General features: G+C 36.1%; 1 protein-coding gene across 3 annotated transcripts; it reads left to right on the top strand.

Annotated features, from left to right (window-relative positions):
- LOC109349901 (uncharacterized protein At4g10930) lies at nucleotides 326–14,221 on the top strand. 3 transcript variants are annotated; one of them, XM_019590952.1, is made up of 15 exons: nucleotides 326–589; nucleotides 1,062–1,147; nucleotides 1,294–1,384; nucleotides 1,609–1,658; nucleotides 2,115–2,184; nucleotides 2,949–3,058; nucleotides 3,399–3,464; nucleotides 3,959–4,512; nucleotides 4,605–4,685; nucleotides 4,791–4,853; nucleotides 5,002–5,077; nucleotides 10,482–11,742; nucleotides 11,855–11,929; nucleotides 12,470–13,480; nucleotides 13,615–14,221. In XM_019590952.1, the coding sequence occupies exons 1-15, from the start codon at nucleotides 494–496 to the stop codon at nucleotides 13,828–13,830; spliced, it is 3,906 nt and encodes a 1,301-aa protein (XP_019446497.1). In that variant the 5' UTR covers nucleotides 326–493; the 3' UTR covers nucleotides 13,831–14,221. The 3 variants fall into 3 exon arrangements, with proteins under 3 accessions (XP_019446497.1, XP_019446496.1, XP_019446498.1); XM_019590951.1 differs by having other exon boundaries at nucleotides 4,782–4,853; XM_019590953.1 differs by lacking the exon at nucleotides 326–589 and having other exon boundaries at nucleotides 1,115–1,147; nucleotides 1,294–1,445; nucleotides 4,782–4,853.

The raw sequence follows: 14,517 nt of genomic DNA, 5'->3' as shown, positions 1-14,517 counted from the left end.
TAAAGATAAGGAAACCACTAGAAAATGCGAAATCATATAATGACTTACATAATTTATTCCTTATATATTAATATTTTATTCATTTTTTTGATACTTTAATGTTTTATAATTTCAATATTCACTTATAATTTTTTTCCTACTTTACCTACTTTATCCTATTCTTTTTTCAACTATACCTAATTTTTCCAGCATACTTCGTTTTCACATATCTGAATACTTCCATATATAGTTGTGATTGATATGAATTTCAAGATATTTTTATCAAAATATATCAAATTTTTACACAATTACTTTTTAATCTTTAATATTAAATATCTTTTTTCTTTTCTTCTTTCGCCCTTGAATTCGAGGGTCTTTGGAGTCTAGTGTTACTTGATTGCCCTTTCTTCTTTCATAAAAAATCCTCTACCTGAAAAGAAACCTATCAGTTTCTCAATTTGAATTCAATTATAACAAAGCTTCTTTCCAAGATTAGGGTTCTGATCTCTACTCAATGGAAGCAGAAGCAGAAGCGGAATCGGATTTCGTGATGAATGACATGCTCACATCCACTTATGATCAGGATCCCTTTGATGATGATAACAACAATGTAAGCTCAACGTATATGCATTTTTTACTCAGGTTATGGTAATTGTTATAAAAAGGGCGACCCATTTTACGACACTATTACCTAGTCCGGTGGGGAGGTAAATGTATGTAATCTTATCCTCGGAAGCGAAGAGGCTGTTTCCAATTTTTGGTACATAACTTGTTAGATTGATTCATTTAATTCTGCCCCGTTGCTACTTATTGTGAAGTTTTTAGGTTACCACATTCTTAATTCTATTAAATTGATTCATCTATGTTTAGTCCTTTACCCTAGAGTATGAAAAAGTAAGTGAGGTTTATGGTTATTTTCAATGTTGGATCAATACTACATTGCTTTTGATATGTTTTCATTCTCAATTCCTGTTGGTCTAGATCAATTAATGACATAGCATTATTTGAAAAATATACAGGGATACATACAGGGTTATGTATAAATAACTGATTGATCACTTATGGTATTTGGCAATTAACAGGGTAATTTAGCTATTGAAGGGGAAAGGTGCGGAATATGCATGGATGTTGTTATTGACCGGGGAGTTCTGGATTGCTGCCAGCATTGGTATGTATTCTCTTCGTTTTTTCTTCAACACAATGGTTGAAGTTCACATGCGTACTTGCGTTTCGGTAGTGTAAGTTCACTTTATAGGTTTACATATTTTCTGGAAAACTAACATACTTTACTTTTCGTATTCATTTGTTTCACAGGTTCTGCTTTGTATGCATTGACAACTGGGCTACCATCACTAATCTCTGTCCACTTTGCCAGAATGAGTTTCAGTTGATTACTTGTGTTCCAGTGAGTGACATAAAATTGCGGAATGCTGCTTTATCTTCATAACTTTAGTCTAACTCTTCAGGTTACAGTTGAATTTGCTCACCTTATTTATTCTGTTTTGGGCCATACACTCTGGAGTTTTGATTAATACTTGTATGATTATTTTGCTAGTAATACAACTAATATCTTGAAAATACTATTAAAGTTTGTGTATGACTGAACATGTGAAACACATCATTGTGAAGGTATATGATACCATTGGAAGCAATAAAGTTGAAGATGAGTCATACTTCAGGTAAATTTTGTTCATTATGTATTTATGATCGGTGCCTTATTTTCATTGGTTGTTAATATCTTGGGAATTTTCAAAATTGGTGTTTATGTTGGAAGTCATGAATTTTGCATAGTTTTAGTCATGCATCACCATCAATCAGTTTTAAGTAACCACTAAACGGTTTTATCATTGAGAGGGTGAGCCTCGACGCAACGTTAAGGTTGTTGCTTAGTGATCTTGAGGTCATGGGTTCAAAGCCGGAAACTGCCTCTCCGCTTCCAGGGGTAAGACTGCATACATTTACCCTCCTTAGACCCACTAAGTGGGAGCCTTTTTTTACTATACAGTTTTGTCATTTAATTATGAGACAATACTTTGCAGTTTTTTTGCTCAACATTGTGTAAATGCGCTACTGTTTTGTCATATTTATGCTGGAATGAAACTTATGTACTTGTCTGTTTTCCTTCATGATTGCAGGGATGATGACTGGTCTATTGAAGGGAAGAGTAACACCCTGTCATTTCCCTCCTACTACATTGATGAAAATGTAATTTTTTTCTTCAGATAATGTAATTTTAGAATTCCAAGCAAAACAATCTTGATCTATGGATAGTTAAGAGTGATGGCAAACTTGCTTTTGAAATTTCTTGTTTTATAATGTGAGCAATCCTGTTTGAAAAATCTTTCGAGTCTTATCATAAGTTAATTTCTAGGATGCTAGTGTTCTAAATGTCTATGGTCTTTCTGGAGTCATACTGTACATACAAATATTGGCATTTAGATCCTTAACTCTATGACTTTGGCTACACGGATAACATGTAAATCAAGCATAAAGGACACTTGTGTCATAATTGATATGTTTTTATTGATCTTCATGTATTTATTTCCTTGTTTATTCACATGGTAAAAGAAAATGGGGAGATTGGAGAGGGTAAAAAGGTTGATACAAAAGTAAAGAACACCAATGTACTGACTTAAAGCCTTACAGATGGTGTACATGATAGTATATTACTGAACCATAAAGCAAAGTTCATTATATTTTACCAATACTATGAATGTGTATATCATTGACACATATCCTTACCTTGGATGTGAACTGAAATAAACTATTTTCCAAATTCCCTAACATGGTTATTAAATACTTTTCAAAATTTATTCTTTTATTAAAACGTTTTCAAATGGCAAAATCTTTGCAGGACTTGACTTTGTTCAGGGATTAATATAATTGTCAATGTTTTTATTTTACTTTATTATTTGTCTTTTGAAAATTAACTTGTAACACTAATCTTTAGCTATTTCATAATTTTGCAGGCAGTTATTTGCTTGGATGGTGGTGGCTGCAAAGTTCGAAGTGGATCAGCATCTATTGAAGAAGATTCTGGTCTTGATACATCAATTGCTTGTGATTCATGTGATATATGGTAAGCTCAAATTGATGGATTGGGTTTTTAGATATCTTGATTGAAATGAAATTTTGTTCAACATGTCATTGAGCGATTACATTTACCCTCCCCGTACCGGAGTAGGTGGTAGCCTTGTGCACTGGACCCCCTTGTCTACTAGGTGGTAGATCATGATTATTATAAAAGAAATGGTGGCAGTATTATAATAGTCCAATAATATAGGTATAAAAATCTAAGAATATGCTAGTGTTTTTACACCCACTTGTATCGGTGGTAGTGAAATCAGTTCATGAATATATCTTTATTAGAACTTCTGAAGAAGTATCCCCTGATTATTGCTTGAGCTGTATTGTCACAGGTATCATGCCTTCTGTGTGGGATTTGATACTGAAAGCACATCTGACAGTACGTGGTTATGCCCGAGGTAAATTGAAATTGCTGGCTATATTCTTTTGGGTATTTTTGTGCCTCTAATATTTTGATTATTTTATTCAAATCTCAAGTCTCTATTTGTTAAAATGCATAGAACATATTGGATGTTAGCCTATAAATAAATAAAATTGTAGAGTTTGATAAGTTCAAGCTGTTAATTTGAAGTCTTATTATTTCCAGTATGATTCCCTGTGATAGAATATTGAGCTAGACAAGAAATTGGAACCTATGATTAACTATTAAAAGGATGCATTTTATGGGAAAACACACAAGAACTATCAAAAGGATGTCAAGAGTGCTGGTTTTGAAGTTTTTTGTTATATGAAGTGTACTGATAAACGTATTGCTGAAATTGTATCTAATTTTTGCAACTTATAAAATCCCAGGTAAACTTCCTTTTGCTTGAAACATAGGCAAAAGGAGGTTTTCTGCTGACTCGTATAATCTCTTCTTTATGGAGTATTTTATTTTGAGATTTTGTTTCAGATGTGTGGTTGGTGAAGTTTCTAAAGGAACAGACACTAATTCCATTGAGAGGACAGCTGTCGAATATAACCCAGAGAACAGTAACAGTAAATGTCTGGCTGAGGATTCTTTTTCAAGGAAAGTGTCTGTCTCTGTTGCTGATACTGGAGATACAGCTGTTGTTGTTTCGATGGTTGATGGGAATAAATGGATTCCTGCAACAAGCGAGAAAGACATGTTTCCTCTTGAAGTTGATGGGGATCCACTGAATGAATCACACATTTTAATGTCTGATACACATAATGAGCAGAAGGGGGCAAAGAAGACTACTACCACACCAGTCATGGAGGAACAGGAACTAGAACTGTGCTTATCCAACAATGTATCCGGTAGCCTAACTTTTAAATCCTTGGTGCATAATGATTTAAAAAAAAGTACTCATGGAGCAAAGGGTGAAAAAAGTAGCTTTGTTGGAAAGAAGTTATTGGATGAATCCCATGTCAAAACTAGTCCATCCAGAAATGAATCTGACATGGGTCTTCATCTTGGTTTGTCGGTGGGCTCTTTTTTATCTGGTAAACTATATTATATAATTTATTGCTAACATTATAGGAATGATTGTTTGATCTTAGCTAGTCTGATTGTTATAACCTTTATGTGCATTTAGTTGATAAAGCAGATGAGAACGAAACAAAAGATCAAGCAACTGTTATCCTGCACTCAAGTCCAGAAAAACCATTTTTGAAAGGTACACACCATTTCTAGAAATATATTCCTTTTACTTTCTTTGTGTTCTTTTTAATTGTAAGCTAGTCTGATTCTCATAATCTTTGCATGCTTGTAGTTGATACAGCGGATGGGAAAAATCAAGCAGTGGATATCCCACAGTTGAGTCCAGAAAAAACTTATTTGAAAGGTGCACCACCATTCCTAGAAATATGTTCCTGTTTCTTTATAGTAGGCCAGTTTTGGACTCTGAGAAACCGTTGATAGATCATGTTGGTGGCTTTGAAGCATTTGAACAAGTTTTTAATCATATAGGTTCATTAATAAAATGTTTTCAGGACATGAAATTGAAACTGGTATTCATAAGGACAATGCCAGAGTGACTGCTAGAAAGAGAAAACATGTTGATTGCAGGTAATACTTCATTCAAATCTTATAGTATCATTTAAGATGAAGGTGCTCCTTAGTGTTTGTGACTATTGAAATGTATTGGAGTGGGAAAATATGGTTTGGAGAGAGAATGTCAAAAGGCTGTAGAAGGAATTATAATTAGAAGAGTAGGAAATAATTCTTCTTCATAATTTATTCAATAGGCTGAGTAGTACATAAATAGGTAAAGAAAGGAAATCTAAAAAGGAAACAATTAATTTGTAATCCTGTAATTAACTAGGAATCCCTACAAACTAGCAACAACTACAAAATTAAATAAGGACATGATCATATTACATAAATTTTTGTATTTCTATCCAACACTCCCCCTCAAGCTGATGAGTAGATATTGGTCATTCCCAACTTGCCAACATTAAGCTCAAAATCTGACTTCAATAGAGCCTTAGTCAAAATATCTGCTTCTTGTGATTTGGTTGAAATATAGTGTAGAGAAAAAGTTCCATTTTCTATTTCTGACTTGATGAAATTTCTGTCAATTCTTACATGCTTCATCCTATCATGTTGTATTGGGTTGTGCACTATGTTCATGGCTGACTGGCTATCAATGTATAGTTTCACAGGTTCTTGAATAGGAATAAATAGGTCATACAATAACCTTTTTATCCAAATTAATTCACAAACTCCTTGAGCAATTGCTCTATATTCGGCCTCAGCACTACTTGCAACCATTGATTGCTTTTTACTCCTCCATGTCACCAAGTTTCCCCATACTTTTGTGCAATACCCTGTTGTGGATTTTGAATCATCAATTGAACCTGCCCAATCAGCATCTGCAAAACATTCTGCACTTTTATTTTCATTTTTCTTAAAGAGCAACCCCTTCCCTGGACTACCTTTGAGATAGCGAAGAATCTGATTTACAGCATCTTCCAAATGCTTCTTCCTTGGAGAATGCATAAATTGACTCACCACACTGACACTATAGGCAATATCCGGTCTAGTGAGAGATAGGTAGATTAACTTGCCTACAAGGCGCTGATATCTCTCTCTCTCAACTAGAGGATCATCTTCATTAATCTTGAGCTTCCAATTTTGGTCTAGTGGAGTTGTTGCAGGTCTGCACCCTAGTTTCCCTGTTTCCTGAAGTAAATCAAGAGTGTACTTTCTTTGTGAGATGAAAATACCCTTCTTGCTTCTAGCTATTTCCATTCCAAGAAAATATTGAAGTTGTCCAAGATCCTTAATCTTAAATTCTGCCTGCAAACAATTTTTGAGGTTGTCAATTTGATTATTGTCGTCACCAGTGATCACCATGTCATCTACATAGATGATTAGAATAGCTCTTTTGCCATGTATGGATTTTTTACAAAAAGGGTGTGATCTGCCTGACTTTGAACATAGCCTAGTTGTTTTATAGTGGTGCTGAATCTTGTGAACCAAGCTCTTGGGGACTGTTTTAGCCCATACAAAGACTTATTTAACCTGCACACAACATCATTCTTATCTCCATCAAATCCAGAGGGTATTTTCATATATACTTCCTCCTCCAACTTCCCATTAAGGAAGGCATTCTTTACGTCCAACTGATGTAGATTCCAGTCAAAATTTGCTGCAAGAGAAATTAGAATTCTAATAGAATTAAGCTTTGCAACCGATGCAAATGTCTCTTTATAATCTATACCATGTGTTTTGGTATAACCTTGGGCCACTAGTCTCGCCTTATATCTGTCTATCTTTCCGTTTGCGCCCATCTTTGTAGTGAAAATCCATCTGCACCCCACAACTTTTTTATCCTTGGGAAGAGTAACAATATCCCAAGTCTTATTTTCTTCTAATGCAGCCATTTCCTCTAGCACAACAGCTCTCCATTTTTCATGTTTTAGAGCTTCAAAGACATTGTTTGGAATCTGAACACTATCCAATTCTGCAACAAAAGCTTTATATCTTGGGGATAGGTTAGAATATGTGAGGAAATTTTCTATAGAATGTTTTCTACAAGATCTAACTCCTTTCCTTAAGGCAATAGGCAAGTTAAGGTCATCAACAATTTCATTTACAGGATTAAGATTTTCAAATGCACAATTACCTTCACCCTCAGTATTACATTCTGTTGCTTCTTCATGATTTGTCTCTAGGTGTGAAGAATGGGTGATTTTCAAGAAAGGTGACATCACAAGATACATAAAACCTTTTGTATTTGGGGCAGTAACACTTGTAGCCTTTTTGCGAAGGGGAATAACCAAGAAATATGCATTTGTGGGATTTTGGATCTAGTTTTCCTCTTGTAGGGCTAGAGTTATGTACAAAGACGGTACAACCAAATACTTTTGTCGGAAGAGGTTGTAACATTCTGACATATGGGAAAACATCATTTAGACATTGAAGAGGAGTTGAAAATTGAAGAGGTTTAGACGGAAGACGGTTTATAAGATAAGTAGCTGTTAACACCGCTTCTCCCCAAAAATGGCTAGGAACATTAGTGGTGAACATGAGAGAACGAGCAACTTCCAATAGGTGACGATTTTTTCTTTCAGCAATCCCATTTTGTTGGGGGGTATAGCTGCAAGAACTTTGATGGAATATGCCATGGTCCTGTAAATAACCATTAAGGTCACTAGAAATATACTCTCATCCATTATCGGTATGAAGGATGTGTATTGATGACCCAAAAATATTGGTGACAAGTTTATGAAATTGCTTAAAGACCATGTTTGTTTCAGATTTTTCTTTTAAGAGGTATACCCAACAAACATGTGTATGGTCATCTATAAAGGTGATAAACCAACGGGATCCATTGATATTAGGAACACGAGAAGGACCCCATATGTCACTATGGATAAGGTGGAAGGGTTGTGATGGTTGATAAGAATGAGGAGGATAATTAGTACGAGATTGTTTAGCAAGAATGCAATTTTCACAAGTGAAAGATGAAATATTTTTATTATGAATAAATCTGGATACAAATATTTTAAATAAGTGAAATTAGGATGACCAAGCCAGTTGTGCCATAGAAAGACATTTGAATCTGACACAGTTGAAAAAGAGAGGGTTGTATGAGATGAATATAGTGTTGAAGGTGAATTAGAAACAAAATATAGACCATTGCGTTCCTTAGCACTGCCAACTGTCATCTTTGAAGACAAATCCAGAAAAATACAATAAGAAGGGTAAAAAATGATTGCACAATTTAGATCTTTTGTCAACTTACTAGCAGACATAAGACTATATTTCAATTCAGGAACATGGAGAAAAAATTTCAATTCTAGTCCTGATAGATTTATATCACCAATACCAGCTACCAAGGATGAATTACCATCAGCTACTGTGATAGCAACACACCTCTATCAGCTTTTTCGTACGACTTAAAGTTGACACATGACCTGGTCATATGATCTGTTGTGCCGAAATCTAGGATCCATTCTTCTGTGTCTTCCTGTCTAGATAAGAAAGAAAATTGGTCATTACCTTTATGAGCAATGTTTGCTGCAGAGTTTGAAGGTCCCGGAGTTTCGACTTTGAATTGAGAGAGTAGATTTTTCAGCATATTCATTTGCTCATCAGAAATGGGCCCTGAATTTTGCTTTTGTGCACTAGTAACATATTCAATGACATTAGTAGAGGCAGCGAGTTTGCGTTGATTCCGAGGTTTCCAATCTGGAGGCTTCCTATGAAGGAGCCAGCATGCCTCCTTGGTGTGGTTATGGTTTTTGGCAATGATCACACCAAGTTTTTGCATCTTTAGGACGAAGACTTTTTTGATCACTTCTCCGAGAGACAAGAGCTGAGTTTAGTTGAGGATCCTCAGTTGTAGAATTGCTTTCCAATATCACTTTCCTTCTGCTTTCTTCCCTTTTAACTGGCAAAGGCTTCTTTTAGTGATGGTAATGGTTGAAGGCCTAGGATCCTCCCCCTAACATCATCTAATTCTCTTGTAAGGCCCTGCAGAAAATCAAATACTCTTTCTTTCTCCAACATTTGGTCATATAGTAATTTATCCTCAGAACATTTCCATGGAACAATATAAAACATGTCCATTTCTTGCCATAACTCGACTAGAATATTAAAATACTCGGTCACAGATTTGTTACCTTGTCTTGTATAACGCAAAGCTGACCTGATTTCAAAGCATTGGGCAGCGTTTTGGAGGTCTGAGTACATCTCTTGAACAGCGGTCCAAATTTCATTTGCAGTTGTGCAAAAAAGGTAAGTTCTGCCAATTTTTGGTGCCATTGAGTTGATCAACCAAGCCATGACTATGGAGTTTTCTACATCCCAGTTATTGTAGGAAGGATCTTCTGTTGATGGAGCTATAGTAGTCCCTGTGAGGTAGCCCATTTTCCCTTTTCCTTTGATGACTAGAAAGACAGATTGATACCACTCTCTGAAATTGAACCCATTTAATATGTGTTGGGTTATTTGAATTGAGGGGTTTAGGTCAATAGGTCGGAAGGTTGAACCCATTTGGATTGGGTTGCTGTTTAGGTTTCTATTTGTAGGTTGAACATTTTCTGATATGGATGGTGCATCAAATGTAGGTGGCACATCAGCCACAAGGCTGTATCTGGTTTTCATCTAAGATGAAGAAGAGTAGGCTCTTGATACCATATAATTAGAAGAGTAGGAAATAATTCTTCTTAATAATTTATTCAATAGGCTGAGTAGTACATAAATAGGTAAAGAAATGAATCTAAAAAGGAAACAATTAATTTGTAATCGTGTAACTAACTAGGAATCCCTACAAACTAGCAACAGCTACAAAATTAAATAAGGACATGATCATATTACATAAATTTTGGGATTTCTATCCAACAGGATTACAGGAATCACATTTTGCTTTTTCCCTCACCTGTATTTATGCTAGAGGGGTGTACAATTGTATGGTTGTCAATCAATCAGTCGCATTCAGATTACTAGAAGGAATCCCATTTTACTTTTTTCCTCACCTGCTGCTGGCTGCTAAGACAAAGTAATGAATCAGAGTATGTTCAATCTTGTCTTGGTGTTTTGTAGACTAAAAAATAGAAAAAAGAAACAGGAGCAGGTGCATTGGTATTCTTGATACTAGCATAAAGAGGGCAGTGTATGAGGCTTCCACCTAATGAGGTTTGGGGGGAGCAAATGTATGCAGCCTTACTCTTGCAAGCGAGGAGGTTGTCTCCAGACTTTGAACCCATGGCCTCCAGGTCACAAGGCATGCAACCGTATCGTTGCGCCGGTGCTCACCCTCTTATTCCTCGTACTAGCATTTGTGATTAAAACTGAAGCACTTTGGCACCCTTCCCAGACATCAACTAATTGTTTAATATCCTTACATGGCTATTCTGTTGAAATAAAATTTTTACTTTTTATTTTCATTGCATGATAAGTTCAAATTCTGATTTCCTTCTAATTGTCCTCTCCTACCCCGAATTATTCCTTGATGTTACAGTTATGATCAAGTTCATATAAAAGTTGATGATGGAGATGCCAAGCCTGAACTCCTGGTTGAAATTTCACAAAAGAAAATTAGAGCTGCTGGTAGTCAAATGATCAGTGCTAATAACTTAGCTGATGCTCCTCTTTCAGACAATGCTAAACAACACCCTGCATTAAAACCTTCTCCATCAAGGGAAGTTGTTGCCTCAGATATATTGAATATAGTTAAAGGGACGAACAGGAGGGTTTCCAAGGGACGTGCTGGAACTGATGCTTGTGACAAGTTATCTGAAAAGAAAGAAAATATGGCTGGATTGAGGGTAAAGAAGATCATGAAGAGAGTTTCTGATGATGGAGAATCATCCTTGATGGTTCAAAATCTAAGGAAGGAAATTAGAGAAGCTGTCCGTAACAAATGCTCTATAAACTTCGAGGAAAACCATTTTGATACAAAGCTTCTTGCAGCATTTAGAGCTGCTATTGTAGGACCTAAAACTGAACCTGTAAATAAGTTATCTCCATCAGCTCTTAAGGCAAAGAAGTCAATGTTGCAGAAAGGAAAAGTACGTGAACATCTAACAAGGAAGATTTTTTCGACTTCCAATGGAAGAAGAAAGCGTGCATGGGATAGGGACTGCGAAATTGAGTTTTGGAAATATCGTTGCATGAGAGCTACAAAGCCTGAAAAGATCGAAACTTTAAAGTCAGTTCTTGATCTACTAAGAAAAAGTTCAGAGGACCCAGAATCAAAGCAAACTCCTGAGAGTCGGGCCAAGGATCCTATTCTTTCCAGGTTGTATTTAGCAGATACATCTGTTTTCCCTCGAAAAGATGATGTCAAGCCTCTGTCTATACTTAAAACCAGTGCTAGCTCTGAGCAAACTAAACAAAACAACCCACCAGGAAAAGGATCAAACCCATTTCTTAATAACAATACTACTAAAGCAACAGAGGCAAATAATCTTTTGTCAAAAATCGGAATTTCTTCATCTGAAGGGAAGGTTAATAGACAGATTGTTAATGGCTCAGCTGGTGATAATTCAACTTCTGGTAAAGTACATGTTAGCAGTCATTCAGGAGTGAAATTGGTTTCTTCTTCAGCCGGTGCCAAAGTTGCGACAAAGGAGTTAGGCCTTAAATCAGATTCTACTAAGATTGATAAAAAGAAATGGGCCTTAGAGATTCTTGCAAGGAAAACAGCTGCTGCAAGCAAGAACACATCAAATGAAACTCAGGAAGACAATGCAATTTTTAAAGGAAATTATCCTTTGCTTGTATGTAAATGATCTGATTATTCTTTTACACAATTCTTTTATTCGCTTTGATGTTAGTGTCAGAAATTGCTTATGACCGTTAACTGTTACTTCTTTCTGTTATTTTGGGTAGGCCCAGTTACCAACTGATATGAGACCAGTATTGGCACCTTGTCGCCACAACAAAATTCCTATATCAGTGAGGCAGGTATGCTGTGCCTTTCTTTTCCACCTGTTTAAGTTAGATTTGTGTAGACTGGGGAAGAAACTTGAGATGAAAAAGAAAAACAATTTTTATGTACATCGGTTGCATCCAAGAAAAACACCAATAGAATTCACAATTACATTGGGTTTGAGAAGATGTCTCAATTCCTCACAACGGATACTGTTATCAAATGTTAACATACATTTTATTGCCACTCACTTTATGAATGCTACCCCCCACACCCACGAAGTTCCAGAATGTAAAAAGAGTGTAAGAATATTTTTGAAAAAAAATTCAAACTACCTTACATAAGAGTCGTGAGTGGGTTGCTAGATTTTGGGATTGTAATTTGTAGTGGCTGACACAACAAATTTCGAACTGGCAGAAGTGTTTTGTTCCTTTGTTTGTAATGTTAACATCATATTAACTAAATAGAGCATGACTATTTCCGAAAGACAAGTCTGTTGGAGCTGCTTTCTTTCTCCTTAATAATTGTGTTGATTAGATTTGTACTCTGAGACTGTTACTTTTATTGTTGTAAAGACACAGCTTTACCGCCTGACTGAGCGCTTGTTGAGGAACACAAATTTGTCAGTCATTCGCCGAACTGCAGATACAGAATTGGCTGTTGCAGATGCAATTAATATTGAAAAAGATGTTGCTGACAGATCAAACAGCAAGCTTGTGTATATGAACCTCTGTTCCCAGGAGCTCTTGCATCGCACAAATAACACAAAATCCACTACAGTCAAAGATACAAATCCACCAGCCTCATCAGCAGAGCTTACTGATCAATCAGAACAAAATACTGATGATCATTCTAGTGACCCTGAAGTTGAGATAGCCCTGAAAAATGCTGGTCTATTGTCTGATTCGCCACCTAGCAGTCCACAAGTGAACAGAGAACTATGTAAAGATGACATGTCAGGGCCCGATAATATACTTGAACTGGATTCTCATCCTGAACTGGATATTTATGGTGATTTTGAATATGATCTGGAAGATGAAGATTACATTGGTATTACAAAGGTCTCAAACCCAAAACAAGAGGAAAGTGAGTCGAAAGTGAAACTGGTTTTCTCCACCATGAAATTGAAGTCAGATATTCCTTTGGAATGTGCGGTTGGTGAGGGCTCTGAAAACATTGAAGTGCCACAAGATGCCTCAAGCTCACCAAACTGTCACAATGTTGCAGTCCATATGGATTCCACGACCAATGTGGAGATTGGCCAGCCTTCTGTTTCTTCTGAGCTCCCACTCTGTGAGGGTTCTGTTGAGCCATTTGATTCAGAATTTGAAGAATTATATGGCCCCGACAAAGAACCACTTATCAAGAAATTTCCAGATGGTGAATCAAGAACATTATGTGGAGAGGGCAAGACAGAAGCTCTAGGTGAGGCCAATGACTGCCATAACAAAGAAAATGTGTCTGTTACTTCTATCACTGATAAATCTTGTAATGTATCTGAAACTGCTGAAAATGCCCCAAGGACAGAAGAGAAATCTGAGAAAAATGCCAAGCAATCTGGCTCTTTAAATCATGTAACTAAGAAGGTATCAGAAATTTGATTTTCCCTTATCACTCATCTATTTGAATACTTTCTATATGCAATAACTATCAGAGTTTACAATTTCTATATTTTCCTTGTTAAATTCCGATTTCCTAAATAGCCCTGGACTCTATGCAGGTAGAAGCCTACATCAAGGAGCATATCAGGCCACTTTGCAAGAGTGAAGTGATCACGGCTGAACAATACAGGTGGGCTGTTGCAAAAACAACCGAAAAGGTTATGAAGTATCATTCTAAAGCAAAGAATGCCAGTTTCCTCATTAAGGAGGGTGAGAAAGTGAAGAAACTTGCAGAGCAGTATGTTGAAGCTGCCCAACAGAATAAAAAGAATTGATTCTCATAGCATCTTTCAATCCACAACAAGTTATTTCCAGTAACTCACCTCCTTGTTGGTGCTAAGTTATTCACCTTTTCAGAAACTTGCTTTGTTATGCAGCTGTGATTATATGTTGGATTTAGCCATAGCTCATCATTAATATGTGAATGGATCATACAACAGGGATTGATCAGAGAACATGAGCTTCTGGGTAAAATATCAAATTGTCATGCCATTAGTCAAATGAATGATAAAGTGTTAACCAAGTATTTCCCAAACTAGCACTACTCTATTTGCTCATACTTTAAATAAGTGGTGGAATCATTTAAACATGAATAGTTTCATGATTTTTGCACAATTGCACTCAGTCATAAATAAATTCGAATATAAATAAGTGATGACGTGATTAGAAAAGGGGTATCGAAGGATAAATAGGTTAGGAAAAAGACTTGGCAAGTGGTATTCTTGTATTGTGTATGCCCAATCCTAATAACCTTTTCTTATTTGATTTCCGGTTCGTTCTAGTTTCATATAACATTGTAACAAATATAGTTGGAGATGGCCTTAACGAATGTCATAAATTGACAGCACTCGTCTTTACTTCATGCCTTCATATTCAAAATGGATTGTATCCCATATGCGGGGTGAGTATGTGTCAGGTTGGGATAGGTTAAGGTTTGTCCCTTACTCGATCTTAAATGTTGG

The sequence above is a fragment of the Lupinus angustifolius genome, chromosome LG06, assembly GCF_001865875.1.
Source record: "Lupinus angustifolius cultivar Tanjil chromosome LG06, LupAngTanjil_v1.0, whole genome shotgun sequence".
Taxonomy (NCBI): Eukaryota; Viridiplantae; Streptophyta; class Magnoliopsida; order Fabales; family Fabaceae; genus Lupinus; species Lupinus angustifolius.
This window is presented reverse-complemented; position numbering and strand designations above follow the sequence as displayed.

Bases quoted from the DNA above. Each gene is read 5' to 3' on its own strand.
- LOC109349901 (XM_019590951.1), top strand. From the start codon at position 494: ATGGAAGCAGAAGCAGAAGCGGAATCGGATTTCGTGATGAATGACATG. The intron at 1,659-2,114 runs GTAAATTTTGTT...TCATGATTGCAG, and splicing joins GAAGATGAGTCATACTTCAG to GGATGATGACTGGTCTATTG. The intron at 2,185-2,948 runs GTAATTTTTTTC...ATAATTTTGCAG, and splicing joins CCTACTACATTGATGAAAAT to GCAGTTATTTGCTTGGATGG.